Below are 20,198 nucleotides of genomic sequence, written 5' to 3'. Positions count from 1 at the left end.
AAGCGTCGAAGTTGCATTATATATCATGAATTTATTGGGAAAAGCTGAAATAATAATTTCTTACACGCATACATGAATTCTGCGTCTCGTCTATTCTAGATTCCATGGTTGTGCTTAAGTTCTGCCGGGGGGGTCGGGTTATTGCTGCCGGGAGTTCGGAGCCGTAGTGTGTGTTTTAACCGTAAGGTCTGACGTGCGCAATATGTACAGAGATCTGAGAGGAGATATAATTTTTTTCTCCTAGAGATCGAAGCTTTTGTCTTGAGTTAATATAGCGTGGACTTATTCTAGACAGACTGAAGAGGATATACGCTTTCAAAGGCATTCAATCCTCAAATCTTCCGAACACCTCCCTACTAAAATTATTCACCCCCTACCCCCTCCCCCCCTTCACACGCACACACCTAAGAAAGGGCAGCAGTATTACAAGAACAACAGGAACAGAACGACGCAGATGCAAACGCATTTCCTAAAGATCCTTCTTCATTAACTTTGAGTAGATGTAACTTTGTAGCCGTAAATGAATATAAGACTAGAGCCATTATTTATAGTGATGAAGGAATTTGTTTTATTTAGCTCGTACTTAAAAAAAAGAAAAGAAAAAAAATATTTACATTTCGTGCGCTTTTAAAGTGTATTTTAAATTATATTAACATGAGAAAACTAAGGAATTTCAAATACTAAACTGAGTGTCGGGTTAATTTATCGGTTATAGATTTCTTTCGATTGCAGGGTTCTTTAAAGAAGAAGAAATATAAAGAAATACATTGCAGAAAGGAATAGCTTGCTTCTCGTATGTCTTGCAGACCATGAGCTAGCATTTAATTTTATGCAGATATGTGGAATGTTTATCGACTATAACATGAGCCGTTGTGTAGAAAGAAAAATTAATTGCTTCAGTTAAGACTTCATGATGCTGGACAAATCATACCGTAGATAAAACAAAAGAACCTAGCACACAATGCTTTCAAAACAACCGAGAGGCTTTTCCATCACCCTATCACAAAAACAATCGGCTAAGTTAAAGAAATAGGCCATTTTTTTTCTTTTCATGGGCGCAAGACATAGAAAAAAAATGTGGATTCACCACGACGATAATTTTCCTACATGCTAGTTACAAGTTTCATTTTATTCCTTTTTTTCTTTTAATTTGTAGATGGGACTGGCCTTTGTCACGGTACTCTTCCTAATAGTTTGTTTCACCGAAGTGGATGTGGCTCGTAAGTTGAATACAGAATCTCATATGAAAAAAAAGACAATATATATATGATTTTCAGTATTGAAAGAGTCGTAGGTCAAAGGATAAGGCATATAAAAATTTTCAAGACATGTTGAGGTCTGTGGCCAAAATTTTAAAACGAAAAGCTTTCAAAACAAATGTATATCAAGGATCTTGTTTCCTTTTGTTTGTTCCATTTTCCCGTCACGTACAATTTATATTTACATCCCAACTCTTCCGTGTATTGGTTTATCCGTATCACTGCCCCCTACGCACGTCTTTTCATCGGACCCATAGAAACCCTACAATATTTTGAAATTGTTATTCTAGATAAAGCCACGGACTGCACTTTTGAAATCGCTATTATACGATGAAAACTCTCTTGGGATGTGGTGTGTAAACTTGAAAATGGTTTTAAAATCATTCGCCATCCTCGTGCGCTCCCAAAGGGACTGAATTGTGAATGAAAGCTCTGGCCTTTCTTCCCCATCCCCACCTCCTCCCTCCACATTATCATATTGTACAATGGAGCATGTCTACTGGTGGTTTATGATTAAAGAGCACGAATCATACAATAGTGAGGATTACTGTTGGAGATTGAATCAAGGTGAATTCCCAATTATCTCTTGGATCGGTCTGTGAATACTCGACAAATTTCTCCAGCAATCATTATAAAATGCAATATGTCTTTTTTTTCTTGTCTTCCACAGATGGATACGATAAGGACCCGTGTTCTAATTACCGCACCCTGCGTGGCGCTGATCGTGCGGCGGGATTCAACAAGCTAACAAAGAAATCAGATAAACGCAAAGCATGGAAAGAGGATTGGTACCGATTCACTGGGGATGCAGGAAACAAAATGGCCACTACGTAAGTTCTTTCTTTTGTTATAAATCAGTATTGTGAATTTATCTTCAGTGACGCAGTGTAACTGACACTCAACCCCCCTCTCCCCCCTCCCCGAGGAAGAGAAACAGATTTGTGTTCACTACCCAGGGTTCTAAAAAACGTTCAAATCGTCGTGAGGAATGATTTCTCTGGGGTGGTGGAGGGAACTCCATTCTCCTTTCATGTCGACAGATTACATCATTCTTGTCATCGTTGTCGACGAAGTCATCATTGTACGGTAGCCAGTTATTGCGGCAGGAATGGCGTTATAATTCTAAAACAAACCAATCAGGGGCAAGAAAAATCTAGAATGCGCAGTAATGCCATTTTGCTTGTAATTTTTTGGTTTGCATTATTATAAATGTCCTGATTAGCCATATAGTCGGTCATGATATTTACTTTACATGTTATGTGCAAAAATAAGCATGAATTCTGAGCCTGTAATGTTTTTTGCTTCTCTGCGCCGAGACATAAGCTGGCACTGAATTAATAAACCGTCTCAATCTTAGTGACCAAAATGGAGGTGGCTGCTTGAAGTCTCCTGCATGTGGGGCCATGTTTCCTGCCTATCTTCTCAAGCCACACCCTGTTAACTTGAAGCCTGGGGAAAGTGCCCAAGCCACGGTTTGCTATACAACTGGGAAGACTTGCTGCGCAAAGACTCAAGAAATAGCGATCAAGAAATGTTCAGGTTTCTTTATCTACAAACTTCCTCCTGCCTGCCTCAAACGAGGAAGATATTGTGGGGATAAAGGTAAGTCAAACTAGGTACGGATTGCAACAAGAGGACGCAAGTAAAAGCTTCTATTCTTTGACCATTTTCATAAAAGGTGTTGCTGAGCTATTTGCTAAGCTACTGGGACACAAGAAAATTGAAACTTTTCACTGAGTTAAAAAGGTACAGACTATCCTCATCTATCACCGAGGGGAGGGGGGTATTCTTCCACCGTATTCAGATTTGTTTTGAAGAAACACCGGCGAGGAGGGATTGTGGGGGGGGGGGGGGGGGAGGGGTTTAATGCTTGAGTCAATGTCTATGTGATTAAGGCTCGGCTTATATTCCTTTTGTTTTAAAACAGAAAAAAAGGAACCGGAGTGTGATGAGATGAAACTGTTGTATGGTATGTTTTTGCTTACGTGTTTGTTTGTCTTTGTTTTTCATTTTGAGTTGTTTGGTTCGTTCGCTTGGCATGAGATCATTATTATTAGTGGGGAGTTCGGGTACTGTCCTTTCCGTCAATTAGACTTTGAATTAATTCTAAGTAATAGACTGATAGAGAACTTATTCCGTGTTTACATCGCCTCATCTAAACAAGAAAAGGGGGGGGGGGGGGGGGGCTGAGACCCGAGAATTCTACCCATTGCAATCTCCAAAGATGCGCATTTACTTCATAGTTACTGCGCAGTAAATTCACATTTCGTTGCACATTTTTTCTATTTTTTTTCCCTCGACAAGGGAGGCAAAGCACTGAATTTCGTCTATCTCTTTCTTCTCTTTTTCTCTTCGGGTTCAGGGAGAAAGAGATAGCCAAACTCCAAAGCAAAATTTGGAAAAGTTTTCTCCGTTTCTAATATTTGTTATTCGTGCTTGAAATTACTTTACGAGCGTTGCAAATGCTTTGAGCTTTAAATGTTTTCAAATTGTGCCGGGGAAACACAAAAAGCGTGACGTGACAACGGTGTTTACACCAATTAACCAATGAGAGTGGGCTCACCGTCTCAATCATTTTATAATATCTGTTTCTCTACAGGCCTGATCAAAAAATACCCAGGAAAGTCATGTAAAGATATTAAAGAAAAGCGAAAAGATGCAACTTCCGGTGTGTACTGGATTAAACCTGGAGGAGGCCAAACAGTACAGGCCTACTGCGACCAAGAAACGGATGGCGGAGGCTGGACTCTAGTGTATAGCTACACATTTACAAACTACAGGTTGTTATTTCTCCCTCTATTTATTCATCATCCTACTTGTTTAGTTGTCTGCGTATTTATTTGTTCATTTACTGAACAATCTTTAAATTTTTCAAAAGGGCATTCAGACATGGTTCAAATGCGATTACACCACGTCCCAACTGGCCTATATCCCATGACGTTGGGAATGTCTACCAGTCAACTACCCCCCCTGTAAGTGAGACTGACTACAACGCCATGGAATTCAACCTGTGGAAGTCTCTTGGCAGTGAGTTCATGGTGAAATCCAACATCAACCACTGGATCGCTTGTAAAGAAGGAACCGGAAGTCTGGTGGAATTCAAAACTGGAAGTGTTTTATGCCGCATTATAAAGAACGTGGCTTCTAAATGTCATAACTACGTTCCCGACCAACTCATCCTTCATGCTGCTGGAAATCCTGCAGGTTCTACTCTGGGACCGGATCTGATACGATCTCAAAGTAGCTCATGGTTAAAGGAGTATTACTATTTCGAGTCTAACACACGCACAGGGAACTGGCCTACCCATGATCCTTGTGGCACGAACAGTCTGAACCACCTCACCAACGTCAACAACCCTCATGGAAACATCTACATCCGGTAATGGCGAGTATCATCTGGGTCTTGTGATGCCTAAAAAATCCTGCTAACGTTCTGTAGATGAGCACATTTTAGATCCTTAAGGTTTACCGGTGTAACTTCTAATAGAGAAAACAGGTGTATCTTAAAAGAATAAAAAGTGTGAGGCATCAGCGAAATGTACCTACTTTATTTTGCTTGCTAAAGCCATTTCTGATGAAGTCGAGCACCTTTTGAGCATTTTTATTAGAGCTCTGGTTTGCATTTTTAGCACTTTTCCGCACTTTGACTAACATTGGCTCAATATCTTTAACATTTAGAGGTAGTTTTGAGCAAAAATAGTTTTCTGGAAAGCCTTTTTCAGCTCTTTTTTGACCTCTTAATATGTGACTATTTTTTCCCCCAGTCTTCAAGACAGTTCTTGATGCACTTGAGCTACTCCTCAAACAAACCATTGATATCAATCTCCTTTCAGAACCCCTGGATGACGCAACGCAAAATGAAGCGAAAAATTTCCTAGTGTTAAAATAAGTATATTAGCACCAATCTTAGCAGAAATATTTTATCTTTTTGCGCACTGCTGATAAATTCAAAAATTCTAGGAACTTTAGAACTTCTCTCTAGTAAAAAGTAAATTAAATATATTTCATAGAATTTGTCCCTCCAAACTGATTCTGAAGTCGTATTATCTTCCAACTGAAATGAACTATAAGAGATTACCGAACAAGATTTTGGTGCGACAATGTCAGTCAAGAATTTTCAAGAGTGAAAAAAATCTTGTAGTTCTGAGTCTATTTATAGACATCTTGTAATCTTATTTTTCCGCATCTCTGATCTTCTCGTAAGCGTAGGCGACATTCAGAACGGTGATCTCGTCAAACTTTCTCCCTACAATCATCATACCAACTGGTAAGCCATCACTGAAGCCGACGTTGATGGATAGAGCTGGGTGACCCGTGACATTAGTTGGTGACGTGTTTGGAGCACTCTCAGAAGCCCTTGCCAAATATTCTACAGAATAAATGGCCATAGGTGTCTTAGTATTGATGGTTATTTAATGTGAACTTATTTCCCAACAATAGATTCTAACTTTTTCTCGCGAGTCTTCTCCCTATTTTCATGGGGTTATCCTTATTTCTTTTCCCTTTCAAGGTCTTACTTTTGACAAATTCATAATCAAAAGAATGATACATTCAAATGCCAAAATTAGACCTTTTAGAGGAGGCTTTTCCTGCGGGAAAACTGGTGCCTTCTTGGGGATGGTGGGCAGAATCAACACATCGTATTTTTCAAGTGCCGCATCATACGCCTTGCAAAGCTCTCGATCGAGATTCTGTGCTTTTCCGTGAAAGATACCGTGGTAATCCTCGTGCAAATACTTCGCGATCAGCCGAATGAGTTTGCCTCTCTTTGACAGGTCATTCGAGTGGCATTTTAGACCTCGTGAGAAGGCTTCCTGTAGAGTGGTGTCGTAATACATCCTTGCGGCAGTTCCAGCCCCTTTAAAACAAATCATTTTCATGTGCAACATTCCTTAATGATGATAAATGACTTGACTTAAAGTTGCGTGACTCGAAACGATAGGGTATGACGTAGAATGACCTCAGGTGACATGACATGCAATGACAACACATCAATCACATCTTATTAACTTGACACGACATCACATGTTATGACAGTCTAACGACGTACATAATTTAGCTCCAAGTTACTAGACATGCCATTGGATGGACGCAAAGGTTGAAGTAACCTCTACTGTTTACCATCGCCGAACACAAAGGCTTGGCCGCAATTATAAGAGCATTGTATACAATTTAAAATGTTTGCGTAGAGTTTAAGGGGAAATCCTCATTTAGCTACTGTTATTCTTGATTCGGGATTGTTCTGAACAAATGTTCACCAAAACGCCAACCACCCCTTTATTTGAAGGGGATTCCTTCGAACTCTCTGTGAAATCAATTATGACTTCTCACCAGCTCCTTCAAACATCATTCGATCACCTCCAATATGTCGAATGGCCCCAAAGATTCGAACACCTGTCGAAAGGTGAAGTCAAAGGAAAAAAAATTACAATAGAAAAAAAACGAAAAGAAAACAAAAAGAGAGACAAATCAAAAACAAATTATGACATGGTAGCAACCAGAAAATTAATATACCGTTTACATAAATGAATTTCGCGCTGTTTTCGAAATATTTTCAAACCAAAACGACTAACGACTTAAAACGACTTTTGACTAAAAACGACACCCACATATCGTGATTGATCTGATAGTCTCCTGCTGAACCAAGAAATCAGGTAGAGCGAAAATAAAAACTATGCGATAATTCAAGATTCTTATGCCGTTAGACACCGATTACTTTTGTTGGGAAGTCGCAGATTAGATATTTGCGGGAATTCTAACAATTTGTCGTAACTTGTTGTCCTACCTCCAACATCAGAGCTGTATCATACACAGTCCTGGCCATTGGTCCAGTATGATCCAAAGTAAACTCTATCGGCATAATGCCCGTATATGGAACTAATCCGTATGCGGGTTTCAGACCCACAATGCCGCAACACGCAGCGGGGATCCTTATGGAACCTCCTTGGTCTCCACCGGTTGCCATGTCAACTTGACCTCCAGCCACCTTAAAAACGACGAGAAGACAAGAGCGTAATCAAGAGACGTGGCTGCACAAAGCAGCCACATTTAAAACGAAGTTTTGTGTAGGAATAAAAGACGATTCTTATTGAGAGATAATGTGTGCTGGGAACGGAACAAGTCTGAGTCGAAAATAAATGGACATAAAGCAAGGCCTCTGATCCGTCTCTCGAACGTAGGCATGAAGGCTATGTGATTTTTTGAGTGAAAGCAATGTGATGGACAGTTTGGAGATCATTTGTTTGCGATAATAAGATTTTGTTGAAGAAGAGGAGAAATCATTTTTCTTGCTTCTTGGTTTTCCTATTTTCCTATGTACTTTCTTACTCACCAAAGCTGCAGAACCTCATGATGACCCTCCACACATTCTCGTCTTATTGTGTGGATTAACCACCGGACCAGTGGCAGCAGTAAAACTGCCTCCGCTACAACACAAATCTTCGCAAACACTTTTCCCCACTATGTGTCCACCGGCATCCAATATCCGAGACACTACAGTAGCATCCACATCCGGGACAAATCCTTCCAGGGTACGAGAACCATTCATCATAGGTACTCCTGCCACACATGTGTTGTCCTTGATAGCCACAGTTTTGCCGCGAAGTTTACCACTTGATGCTCCTTTAATGTCACATCGCCAATACCTGAAAATGAAATTAGTTTATTACGACATGCGGAAGATAAAGACGTCTAGTGAACAGAGCAACGATGGCACTTGTTGGAAGCGATCGCCATAGTTTTGCCTTGAAGTTTGTCACTGGACGCTCCTTTCATGTTACATCGACAGTACCTCAAAATCAAATTAATTAGAATCAACAATGTGAATTTGTCAGTAAATACCCGCCGCAGCAGAGTTTGATTGAAAAGTTACGAGCCAACGCTAATAGTATATCATAGTGGGGTGTCTGTCATAAATTAGGGTTTTCGCTGAATTAATAAGTTTCTACTTTTCTACTTTTCTAATTTTACTTACCAAGCATTGTAAGGGTTGTCTTCTGGTGATGGTCTGTAACCTGGAGTCCGTGGATATTTCACTGGCAGTTTGGGGTCTGATAACTCGTACAACCGTTGGTACGTATCAGCCAGGGTACTAGAAATTGCCTCTGACAAAATAATTATACTAATTAAATTGATGAACTCAGATAACAATTTACATCAAATTATTACCAGTAACTCATCACCAAGATTCCTACCTCGATAAGCCATCAGCTCACTCTCTTCCATTTCGAAGCCCAGGCTATTTGCGATCTCAGAAAGACGCGCGAAGGTTGGTACAGAGACCGCGGGCTCTTTATAAAGCTTCTCTAAAAGCAGTAGAGAAAAGTAAATCATCAGTTACTATATGATGTAAGACTTGCACAAATGTTCACTATCTAAAGCAACTAGAACTAACTAAAATGTATCAACAAAGTACTTTGCCGAGGTTCAACTCTATTTATAAGTAACGCCTACGTAGCTATCATAAGCAAAACACTGGAAAAACACGAATAAGAACTTCATCTGGAAGAACTGAAGAGATTGATAAGGATCACGGTCAAATTTAACGGATAATTTGTGACCCTCTCTTCTCTGGCTGGAGTTTAAGATATTGTTTGTTTGTTTGTTTGTTTATCTCAACTGCGCACGCCCTCATTGGCTATTTTGGTGTCATATGACATCTTTCAGTGAAAAATTTTAATAGCTATTTCTTAGTGTATAAGACAAAGGACGCGTCACAATATAGAACACCACCTCATAACCTTATTCTCTTGTTTTCTTCGCTCTTTTGTCTATTTGCTCTCTATTGTTTCATGTCAACTCTGTCATCTACAAACCTCTCACAGCACTGCTGTGAAAATTTGTCACTACGAATTAGCTTAGTACTTGTTTTTCACCGAGTCTTGCAACTTCAAAGGGCAAACAATATTCAGTTTGGGGAATGACCCTTCGTTTCTGTTACTTTAGTCTCACGTGGTATTCAACAGTGAAATCGAACTCAACCAAATTCGAAAACGTATCATTTTTTCCTCAACTCAATTAATCATAGTTAAATTAATATTGTTTTCGAAATTGTTTGCCTCGTCGGAGTTTAACTTTTGATCATTTTCAACCAGAAAAGCAAAAAAAAAACGTCTGACTCTAGAGAGATAAGCAGCTTCGAAGACTAAACTCTTTATAGAAAAGAGAGAAAGAAAATACTTTATCGTGTTCCTCACCACCTTTTCTTGCGTAATTCAATATTCAATAGTGAAACAGATGCTGTGATAAAAAAACTATCCGCCCTTACTTTTTCCCGTCGGAACGGTATGAGAACACAAGCCATTGCTGCTTCTCACAAAATCTCTCAGACGAACTCCAAGGATTTCTGTTTCATTCATTGTGATGTCATGTTGCCATAAAAATAATTGCTTCGAATTCATGTTGGGCATGCTCGGTGCACAGCATTAATTGAGGCCAGATGGAATAATTTGAATTTCTCCATAACAGTTGAAGTAGAAGTAGCTATATGAGGAAAACAGTTGCATTTGGGAAACAAAAAATGTCCAAATCTTTTCATTTCCTCTCTCGTGCCCTTCTGTGTCTTAGTTATGGCTTTAAAGTCGATTCTAACGATTTAGGTAATCGTAGTTTTTGTGTTTTCTTCCTATTTATTTCTAAAGGAAGGGGACACTTTCCTGAAAAAAGGCGTGCATTAGTACCCCCTCCCTATGCGACGGCCAAACTACCTTAGTCGAAAACTGTGGTAACGAACTAACCAATCGCAGCTTTGAGTTCACCGTACAAAGGCGAGAGTCCGCATGCAAAGTTTGTTTTGATTCCTTGTCTATTTTTAGGGTACTTGTCTTCCATTTGATTTGATTGAATTGAGTTTTAGCAGACTAGCAAAGAGATGTTAAACCTTTGACACCTTTTTTGAACACTAAAGGCTATTTGCAATGTTCATAAAAATGCTGGAAATATTCAGAAACGCTACATTACTTTTAACATTGCTAGGGGAGGGGAAAGGGGTCACTTGTGGCAATAATTTTAACCTAGAAGTCAAATAAATGAAAGTGTCCTAGAAACGTTTGACCAGGCTTCCAATACGCACCACAAAATTAAAACGCGCTCGTGTTTAGTCCTTTGGTATAAAACACGATTAACTACAGCAAGAAAATCAGTTTAAGGTTTTATTTCCTTAGAAATAACATGGTTACGTTTGCATGATAATTTTTAAATCTTCTTACACTGTCAAGTCCGCCATGAAGAAGCCTTGCTGGGTTTGGTGTAATGACTCTTTTTCTTGCTCCCGAAAAGGTAAAGTCTGGTTATTTCAACTTTCATCATCCAGCGGTTATGATATTTAGAGATTCCATCGAAATGTGCATTATTTTGTTTGGTAATGGAAAAGGATGAAGAAGAAAGGACTTCCATGCATTTTTTTTCGGTATCTCCTACTCAAGTTTTCCCACGATTTGCCAAGTCTGTTCGGTGATGTCACACAATTTTTTGGTGTGGTTTTGGCAAGACGACCAACTGTAAGGACTGGACATTCAACTGAAAAAAGGAGGGAATCAAATCCATATGATTGTACAAGCTCCTAAAGGCTGAATTTTGAACCAAATTTATTTTACTCAGTGGTAAGGTAAAGCTTTGGAAAAAAAAATACAATTTTTGTCAATTAGATTCCTTATTTCAAGTACAAATACAAAAAACATAAGCTAAACGAGAGATATTATAGTACTCAGACGAAGGCTTATTTTTGGTCCGGCTGTACTTAGATGAAAAAGGCCAGTGAGCTGGTGTCCGCTGGTGCGAGTAAAACAGGTTAATCCAAAGTTGTGATTTAACATGTATAAAAATTGGCAATCGTCCGTTACAGCAATTGTGCAAGCCATGGATATAATGAGGTTATAGGGGAGCTAAAAAATTCTGTCAAAAGCTTTTCAGTAGAGCAATGTTAAATTCCCTTCCGAAAGAAATCCGGGAATGCTTTAATTTGGCTTTGCTGCATTTTACTCTACGGTCAGTTTAGAAAACTTGTACCACTAGGCAAACAGTTGTAGTGACAAGGAAAAAATATTACGATGACCTTACTCTGGCGCTTTTCAAAGCTCAATGTTGGTTGCATGTAAAAGGGAAGGAACTTTGACGGTTGACGATTGAAATTTATGGCTTTTGACGGCTGATAATTGTGAGGAAGAAATAGATAGAGACTCACTTGATATTGATTCCATAGTTTTTGATACGAACTATCTTTTTCAGAAGTGATTTTGGTCTTTCAATAATCGCAGTTAAATAAAATGAAAACTTAAAACGCACTGCAAAACCATAAGCAATATCTACGTAGCAGTCAACTCCTTTCCCAATTTGAGTTCTCTGGTTTAGTAATTGCAAACTTTGAAAATATTGTTAGAGGGACTTTCTCAAAATTTTTGTCCGTGTCTTTATAGGAATTTTTAATTTTCCATACAATACTTATTGGTGTGTATAGCTCGACCTCAAATGAGCTCCAGCCAAAGTTGTCGTAGAAATCAATACCATGTCCTCTCAAATTTACAATGATGATGTTTTTGGTTTCCTTTCAATCGATTGATTCCTACTCTGCTTTACACCACAAGTATGTGTGGTTTCAGAACTTTCCGGACATGCTCTCAACTTGCAACTTGTGATTGCGGGTGTATGGTGTATGCAGCATGGCGTGGTCACAACGTGAACAAGTTATCCATTGAGAATCTGTTTGAATTTTTTTAACCTACTAGAAGTATATTTGGATAGAAGCTGATTGCGATATTCGTTTTGACGCCGTTTAGTGATTGAAAAATATCGAAGTTAGTGAAAATGACCATAAAAATTAGTTTTGATTTGGAAACGTGGAAACGGATTTACCAGTTCAAGGATTTTTTCGAGATATAAACTGTCCGCGACAAGCAGCTCTTAATTGTAGGATTTGAAGGACCGTGATATATTTTGACAGCAAATATCGCGCAGCTCTTTTTTTTTTTGACGGTTTACGGTAAAACATTGCCCTTTAACAGTTGTCAAGTTAAGGTTGTTTGAACGCCAACTGCTCACCATATTGAGGCTCTCGATGTAGTATGCTGTGAACATTTGGATTTCAGTTTGTAGGCATCATTATCAGAAATTGCCGACAAAATGGCGGACAGGAATTCTATCGGCGCTTTAAAGATGACTGCCCATATAATGGTAAAATGTACGGGGCACTACTTGCCGACCCCTCGATGGAAAGAACACTTACTGCAGTATTCATAACAGTCATTTTAAAATAAATTTGAGCATCACACGGTCTGCCAACTCCACGTTTACAGAGGTCATAAAACAAACTCTATAATTTCCTCACAAACGGGATGAATTGCTTACCTTCTCGACCGTCCTGTAGACTTTGTTCACGTCGGTTCCCTGGAGCCGAACTCGAAAAACATTGCCAGATGTTTACACTTTCCAAGACTAAAAAAAATTCCGGTTGTATAAGCTTTCCGCTGTTCTGCCAAATTTACTTGAAAAGAGCATAAATTCAAGATTACTGTCTTTATCCAAAGTGAACGGAAACCACCATTTCTGCTTGGAAATCGTCCCCATAAACAAGGCTTTCGCTTCGATTTCAATGACTTCAGCCGCCATTTTGGCTGATAACCTAATCTTTTTATTGGAAGAACGCTGGATAGCTGTAACGTGGACTCCTTATTTATAATCCGGTGTTTCCTTAGTGAAAAATGCCTTCTTTCCCTAGTGAGCGTGAAAAGTTAACGATCGACCAAAAATTAAATGTCATTAACCCTCCGCTTTCTTACGTAAGACAGCAAAATGTTGATCGCTTTTCAATAGCTTTAGCTGTGCAGATTCCTTACCCTTTGTTACAGCTACGGTATAACAGTCAGTCACAAAACCGAAGCTGATCAAGGTACTTCTGCAGATTACCTTGATCTGTTGAATAGCTCGATCCCAAACAAATGGTTCCAGATTAGCAGGGAGACAGGATTTCGGATCCAGGGAAGACTCCGACGCGAGGCAAGCTCAGTTGCCTCAAAATATAAGAGAGCAACTGGTAGTAGGAGAAAGCAAGAGCTCAATAACTGTTTTTACACTGAGCATTTTAGTTACTGAGTTAGTGTCTATTGGAAAGATGGATGACTATTTACAAACAGCTAATTTAGCTTTAGAGGAGTGACATAAGAAGTGTAGAGATTTACAGCAAGACAAAGAGAGTCTGTTAAAGGAAATTGATGAGGCTAAAGAAAAGAGAGATACAGAGATAGATAGTCTTAACAGAGAGCTATCAGAATACATCCAGCAAATGGCAGAATTAAATGAGACTAGCAAACCAAATTATGGAAAAACAATTGAACAGCTATCAGAAAGGCCGAGGCTAAGAAGAATTACCGAACTGAAAGGAAGAGCTGACCTAGCATTGTGGTTCCTTGAGAGTCATGGTTTAAAATTAACCTGTCTTAAAGTCAGGGAGTCTGATTCAAGGAGAGAACATACATTTGACTTTGTAAAAGAGAAAGTCACCCAAGAGGATGAAGAGAATTTAGAACAGCTTTTATTTTTGTTGGACAAATTTTGAGTCAGTGATGAACTATACCATGAACTCACCATATTATACAATGACTTGCTGAGGTCATGATTAATCAAACAGCAGAGATCTGATCTCAACAAACTTTCCCACATTAAAAGAGACCCAGGAAAGTACCCAGGAGCACAGATATCATTTACAGATACACTCTAGGGTCACATAAGGGAATATTTCCAGTCACACTGAAAACATCATTGGGCAGTGTCATCAGTGATATAAACCACGTCATAAAAATTGGCAAAGTAGAGGTTGATGGAAAAGAAGTCTAAATAGAGATGTTTTGAGGGGGGGACAATTTTTGCTTATGATAATGGGCCTCAAAGGGGCAACCTCTGATTATGCTTGTGTGTGGTGCAAGATTCACAAGATCCAAAGGTGGGACATGACCAAAGACCTGGACTTTTACAACTCCGGGGAATTAAAGAGGACCTCACAGGAAATCAGATATTTTCATGGTTCAAAAAAGTTTTGCTGCATCCATTCCCCCTGTTTAACATTGAACTTGACCATGTTGTTCTGGATGAACTTTATTTAATGATGAGGATCACTGACAGACTTACTGAGAACATAATCACTGAAGTCATGGAAAGGGACAGCAAAGCTGATTTCTTGAAAAAAAGAGGAGAGGACAAAGGAATTTACTTTAAACGATTGATCAGTGTAATAAATGACCTTGGAATAACCTTTTTAGTGTGGGAAAAAACTAATGCAGATGGCAAAGGAAGTTGTTTGTATGATTGGACCAGCCTAATGGGTTCAGACAAAAAGAAACTCCTTCATCTGCCTCCTTCCCAGCTGAAGTCAAGAGACATCCTTTAGCCTGAAACAAAGGAAACTGTTGTGAAGCTATGGAGGGGTTTTGAATCTCTTTACCACTTGATTAATGCTGACCCTGAGGAAAATGAAAACCTTGTCCTTGATGTTTCAGAAAAATCAGAGGAATTTATTGAACTCTTTTGTTCCCTTGGAGGAACCAGAGTTGGGTACAACAAATTTTGAGTTACCCCATACATGCATGCACTCTCCTACCATGTTCCAGTTTTAATAAAAAATCACAAGACATTCAAGCAATTCACTGGCCAGGGTGTTGAGAAAAACAGTGATGATGCAAAAAGAATTTTTTTTCAAAAGTCAAATAAATGGGATGCAGCTAAGGATGCACTGCAGTTGGAGATGCAACAGCAAGCCCTCCATCACTGTGAAAGGGAAAAGAGAAAATACGAAAAACAAAACAATCACTGGGATAGTGGAATTGTTGAGTCACGTAAAAAAAGAATGCATTCTAGGGATGGTGCAAGTGCAGGTGAACCTGAAAGTGAAGCATCTGTTGTAAACAGTGCTGAAGTACCAACTACAAATTATGAAAAAAAATGACAGTCAAACAATTCATGCAAGAAATCAAATCACCAAATTTGCAAGTGAATGGAAAATCAAAATTAAAGATAGGAGAACTGATAGAGGTTTTAAAGAACAATGATTGACCACTGTGGATAATATTCAAGTCACCTCAAAGAAAATGAATTATTGAATTATTGTGAAGAAGAAAATGACTCTTCTTATAAAAAAAAATATATATATATATTTATTCCTTTTGGTGATTAAGTATTCACATAACTAAAATATTTACATTAAGTGATTATATTCTGAGAGCAGGCTTTCTGGTTAATAATAACAACAACTTCTTCAGAGGGAATCAGTAGTCCTTTTCTGAGGGAGCCACCTTTATTTGCAATAAAACACTTGGAATGAAAAGCTAACTTTGTCTTTAATTTGAAAGGGAAATCGATGGCAACACCTTGGCCAAATTCATCAAAGTAATACCACTGCAACATTTGTGGAAGCCATACTTGGTCTACTGAAGTGCAAGTCTACCCGCATCAGTTTCACAAACTCCATAAATGTTGATCATGACATAGTGAGATACATTTTTAGGAATAAGGGTACAATTGGCTCCGACAATTATATGTTATATGAAAAGGACAATTTTTGTAGGTTATGTCTGCCTCCCTTTTAGCTGCTGTCTCCAATCTATAATCAGTTATGTTTGGAGGAGCATAACTCCTGAAAAAATTATATATACATTTCTTTACCCTATTTACACAGTGAATCAAAGAAAATTAATAGACCATTTTACAGTTCCCAGCGCCATATTGGACATGCAACAGTGCACGCATGAGAACGAGGCTGGGGTTGACTCGTGTTAAATCTCTGTGAGCACTTTTGGTGAAATTCATATGTGGGCAGTAAAATTGTTCGATTTTTAAGGAAAATGGATGGTCTTAGCTGAAATGTCAATAAAGTTTACAATCAAGTTTTACAGGCTCTATTGTATAGTTTCCCATAAGATACTATGTACAAATGGCAAACTAAAATACATCTTGGTAAACAAAATGGAAATAACTTTCACTGAAGAATATGGTGCAACAACAAGTACCACATCAACAACAGCAGCAATAACAAATCTCCTCTACCTGGAGGGCTACAGCCTTTGCCTCACTTTCTAAACCATACTAAACAGCTTCTGTGGTACTTCCTGTAAAGCATTCCTTTCAACACAATGTGGCGATATTCTCATGCAACAACAGGGTAATCGTGTAGCTGAATGAAATTCATCTCAGGTAAATTATGGAGATCACTCAACCATCCAAGGGCTGAAATCCTTACCATAGCTGCTTCACATTTGAAGTCCCTCTGGTTTTGTTCTAGGTCCTGGACATCTGTAAGAAGTTCTTGGTTTTCTCCACTACTCCATGGAAGGACACGTCACATCTGCAAAGCATAAACTTTCAACACTAAGTCGGCTCTAATTCCACCCGATGATTTTGAATGGTATCCAGTCGTTTCATACCCATGGATCTTTCATACCCAGCCAATTCGTACTCAGGCTCAGATGTTTCGTATCCAACAAATTATGGCACAAAATGCTTAAAATAAACATAAACATTTATTTCATTGGTTTATACCTGAGTGAGTGGCCCTCAAAAGATAACTGTTATTTACTTTCCTATTGTTAATACACCATTGAGGAAAACTGGATACACAGCACAGTTTGGCCCCCCAAGTGCTGGAGCGTATTTAATGCAATCAGTCAGAACAAACAATGACATTGAGGGCTGGCATCATAGCCTGAACAGAAGAGCCACAAGAAGCTATGCCTCGAGCAACTCTTACACATCTTTCGTGCTCTCCAAACTTCCCACATGCTTTATATCTCGATGAACGAACACTGACGTATAAACCAATTGTTAATTAGTCATATAGGCGCTCCATAATAATGGGCAAAATATGTAAGGATAGGTCAGCTAGGGCAACTAGGTCACAATTGTTCAAGAGTAAGATAACTTTTCAACATTACTATGATTTAGAAATTAGCTCTTTTACTAAGTAGAATAAGCACGTTTAGTCATAGGCACTACGTGGTAGTAGGCAAAATGTATTAGAATGGGTCAACTAGGTCACGATTTTTCAAGAGTATTAACTAGGAATGAAAATGATCCTCGCAGTAATGTGCACTACTTGAGCAGTAGTGAAAATAAGGCCTGAAAAAAATTCAGGCCTGTACGGGATTTTAACCCATGACCTCTGCGATACCAGTGCATGGGTTCAAATCCCATACAGGCCTGAATTTTTTCAGGCCTTATTTTCACCACTGCTCTAGTAGTGCACATTACCGAGAGGATCACTTTCATTAATGTCTTTATCCGCAGTTCAAATATATGACTTTCATATATTCTTAGCTGAGTATTAACTAAAAGATAATTTTTCAATGTTCCTGTGATTTTATAAATTAGCTTTCTTGTGATTTCTAAGATAAATAAAATAAATGTTTATGATTGTTTTCAACATTTTGTGTCATAATTTGTTGGGTATGAATTGACCAGAGGGTTGGGTATGAACTGATCAAAGTGGGTACGAAACACCTGAGCCTGGGTACAAATCATCTGGGTATGAAAGATCCATGGGTACGAAATGACTGGTAAGCATTTTGAATTAGATTTTAAAATCTCCCTGAGATTTTTTGCTTCGAGTTTCTGGATGTCATCTAATGACAAAATTTCCATATTGTTGCATTAAAGAACCATTTTGAAGGGAGAAATTGCATCGAAAAGTGCATTAGAACGTGAAATGTTAGCAGATCAGGTATTTGAAAGAACCGCCGAGTCAACCCCAGCCTTGTTATTGTGTGTGCGCAGTTACTAATCCAATATGGCGCCAGGAACTGTAAAAAGGTCTATTGCAAGTAACACATATGTGCCAAATGCACATCTTTGTAACAAAACTCAGTTTTTGTTGCAGGCAATAACAACAGTCCTCAAAACCCTTTTAAAAAGTAGTCTTAAGATTGCGTTTCAATACCTGGTTGATCACATGGGGCAATGCACTCCGATTCATGAGGCACCACTGAGAAGAGACAGTGCCGTACGTTTCAAAATTAATTTACCTGACAGCATGAAAATTTAAGTGCTCAGCTGGCTCCAAGCTACATGTCCACTTAGGCCAACCCTTCCATTTTATCAAGTACTCAGTTCCCTGCCATTAGAAATAAGTAACAGAAATTCAGTTTGAATTTTTCTATCATTCATGGTCAAAACTGAATGCAAATGTTTGTTTTCATGAGAATTAAGTCACAAAAACATAACTTAATACACATTTTTTCCCTTCCTTTCACTGATCACTCTTTCAACTGAGTAGACCTTAGATTTCGTTTTTCTTTGTAGCTTCAGTGGCTCGCACAAAAGATCTGAACAACTCAGCTCGTTCCGTATTTCGTACTTTACTTTTAATCGCGCTTAGTCTCACTGGAACAGAAGCCGTCGTATTGAAAACTTGATGCTAATGAGCATGTCAATTAGCCTTTGCGTGCAACCGCATGCCCTCTTATTTGCGGGAGCAGAATGTCGTTAATTTCTAGTAATGTCTAATCGAAATGTGTTCTTACGCCATGATCGGATGGACTCCCCACTGGTTTCGCAAATGTAACGACGTGGACCAGTACAATCGAAGTCATTCCATTTCAATCCGCGCGTCTGAGTATACAACTCGACACACGCCTCCCTTCCTCCGGAATTATTAGGTTCTCCAGAATACCAATTGGTAAAGATTGGCCGCGAATCGATCCAGCGAGACTGGTGTTTAGGATCCCCGTGCAAACCAATAAGCATATGGTGTGAAGAATGAGCGCCAATAGCTTAATTTTCAGCTCGAAAATTTATCACAACGAGATGGGATCCTTGTACTTCTCAGGACGCTTTTGATGCATTCCAGGAGGCTGACTTGGAAGAGAACTTGTAGCAAGAGTTTTGAAAACCTACCCAGTTCTTTGGACATACTAAGCTTAAGTATAGAATCGACTCAGTTTATTTAGCTTTTTCATTCCCGTCAAGCCAAAAGATTTGAAGATGGTTTCAGGAAAGAGGTTAGGCGGAAAAAAATTCAATTTTACACTTGATTTCGGAGAAATCTATGGGATGCCGAAAATAGAAACATCAATCCTAGTTTGACCAGATCAGGAAAGATCAATGGCGATTAGCGAGTTAACGAAAGGGAGTTGTTCTTACCTTGGGAAAAGCAACGATGATGTTACTAAACAAGAGTCGGAAGAGGTTAAACTCACCTTGAGCACTGCGTGATAAGACAAGGACTGTAAAACCCACAAGGATAACAGACAAAAAGCGGGTGATTAGCATACCGAGTATACAGATCTAACCAGTCTCTCTTGTGAGTCTTTGTCTTAATTTCGAGCAAACGTTTGAAGAATTTGTGGAAACAAAGCATAAACATACAACCATAAAGCTGGACAATTTACTTCAACAGGAATTTTCTTGAGAAAGCTTATTTAAACATCTCACGACCTAGAGAGTTTCGGCTTTGTGAACACAAGTTGATTTAACATACAGGACTCGATAGAACGAACAGTTTACGATTGATAATCCTAAAAACAAGGAGGGGGGGGGGAGGGAAAACGGCCATTCAGGAATATTTTGAACTTTTCGATTTTTCGGAAAAATGCGCGATGGAACATCTTAGTGTAATTTTTGAGAAGGGTTCATCAAAAGTGTCCTCTAAGAAAACATACAATGAATACCAAAATTTTGCACCTGTCGACGGATTCGATATTTATGGTCAGTGACTCTTAAGAGGCTGGTTAACGACGCACGTTGTCGCATCATCCATACCAGGCCAAAAATTACGAGTTGAAAGAAATTGTCTGGTCTAAGTAATTCCCTGGTGGGCGTACGGAGGAATGGCGGAATGGCGGAAAAATTGCCTCCAGATCTTAGAAGATGGGATGGCGGAAGATTGTCCGAAATCCCTCAGATGAAACAGCGGAAAATTACCCGAAATCCTTAATGACAGAACTATAAATAGTTCAAGGAGATCAC

General features: G+C 38.9%; 2 protein-coding genes, 1 long non-coding RNA gene and 1 pseudogene across 4 annotated transcripts in view; 1 reads left to right on the top strand and 3 right to left on the bottom strand.

Moving 5' to 3' along the window:
• LOC149040159 (uncharacterized) overlaps nt 1–4,790 on the top strand; it is a 7,354-nt gene extending 2,564 nt beyond the window's left edge. Inside the window, exons 4-9 of the mRNA XM_089182951.1 lie at nt 1,157–1,220; nt 1,930–2,089; nt 2,617–2,861; nt 3,187–3,228; nt 3,859–4,039; nt 4,138–4,790. Of these exons, the coding sequence (XP_089039077.1) occupies nt 1,157–1,220; nt 1,930–2,089; nt 2,617–2,861; nt 3,187–3,228; nt 3,859–4,039; nt 4,138–4,642 (1,197 nt within the window). The 3' untranslated portion in view covers nt 4,643–4,790. The remainder of the gene's footprint in view (nt 1–1,156; nt 1,221–1,929; nt 2,090–2,616; nt 2,862–3,186; nt 3,229–3,858; nt 4,040–4,137) is intronic.
• On the bottom strand, nt 4,790–6,148 carry LOC149040158 (uncharacterized). The gene is made up of 2 exons (XM_089182952.1): nt 5,830–6,148; nt 4,790–5,628 (listed from the first exon to the last, which is right to left on the bottom strand). Exons 1-2 carry the CDS (start codon nt 6,146–6,148, stop codon nt 5,432–5,434), a joined length of 516 nt encoding a protein of 171 aa, XP_089039078.1. The 3' UTR covers nt 4,790–5,431.
• Nucleotides 6,149–6,517: 369 nt separating this feature from the next.
• Nucleotides 6,518–12,888, bottom strand: LOC149040157 (uncharacterized; annotated as a pseudogene). The gene is made up of 6 exons (XR_016179876.1): nt 12,600–12,888; nt 8,453–8,563; nt 8,233–8,362; nt 7,591–7,903; nt 7,045–7,245; nt 6,518–6,653 (listed from the first exon to the last, which is right to left on the bottom strand). The product of XR_016179876.1 is annotated as an uncharacterized LOC149040157 (transcript).
• A 2,486-nt stretch (nt 12,889–15,374) lies between these two features.
• On the bottom strand, nt 15,375–18,636 carry LOC149040156 (uncharacterized). The gene is made up of 2 exons (XR_016179522.1): nt 18,257–18,636; nt 15,375–16,584 (listed from the first exon to the last, which is right to left on the bottom strand). It is a non-coding gene; the product is annotated as an uncharacterized LOC149040156 (long non-coding RNA).
• Between the last annotated feature and the right edge of the window lie 1,562 nt (nt 18,637–20,198).

The sequence above is a fragment of the Pocillopora damicornis genome, chromosome 9 (assembly GCF_964200805.1).
Source record: "Pocillopora damicornis chromosome 9, jaPocDami1.2, whole genome shotgun sequence".
NCBI lineage: Eukaryota > Metazoa > Cnidaria > Anthozoa > Scleractinia > Pocilloporidae > Pocillopora > Pocillopora damicornis.
This window is presented reverse-complemented; position numbering and strand designations above follow the sequence as displayed.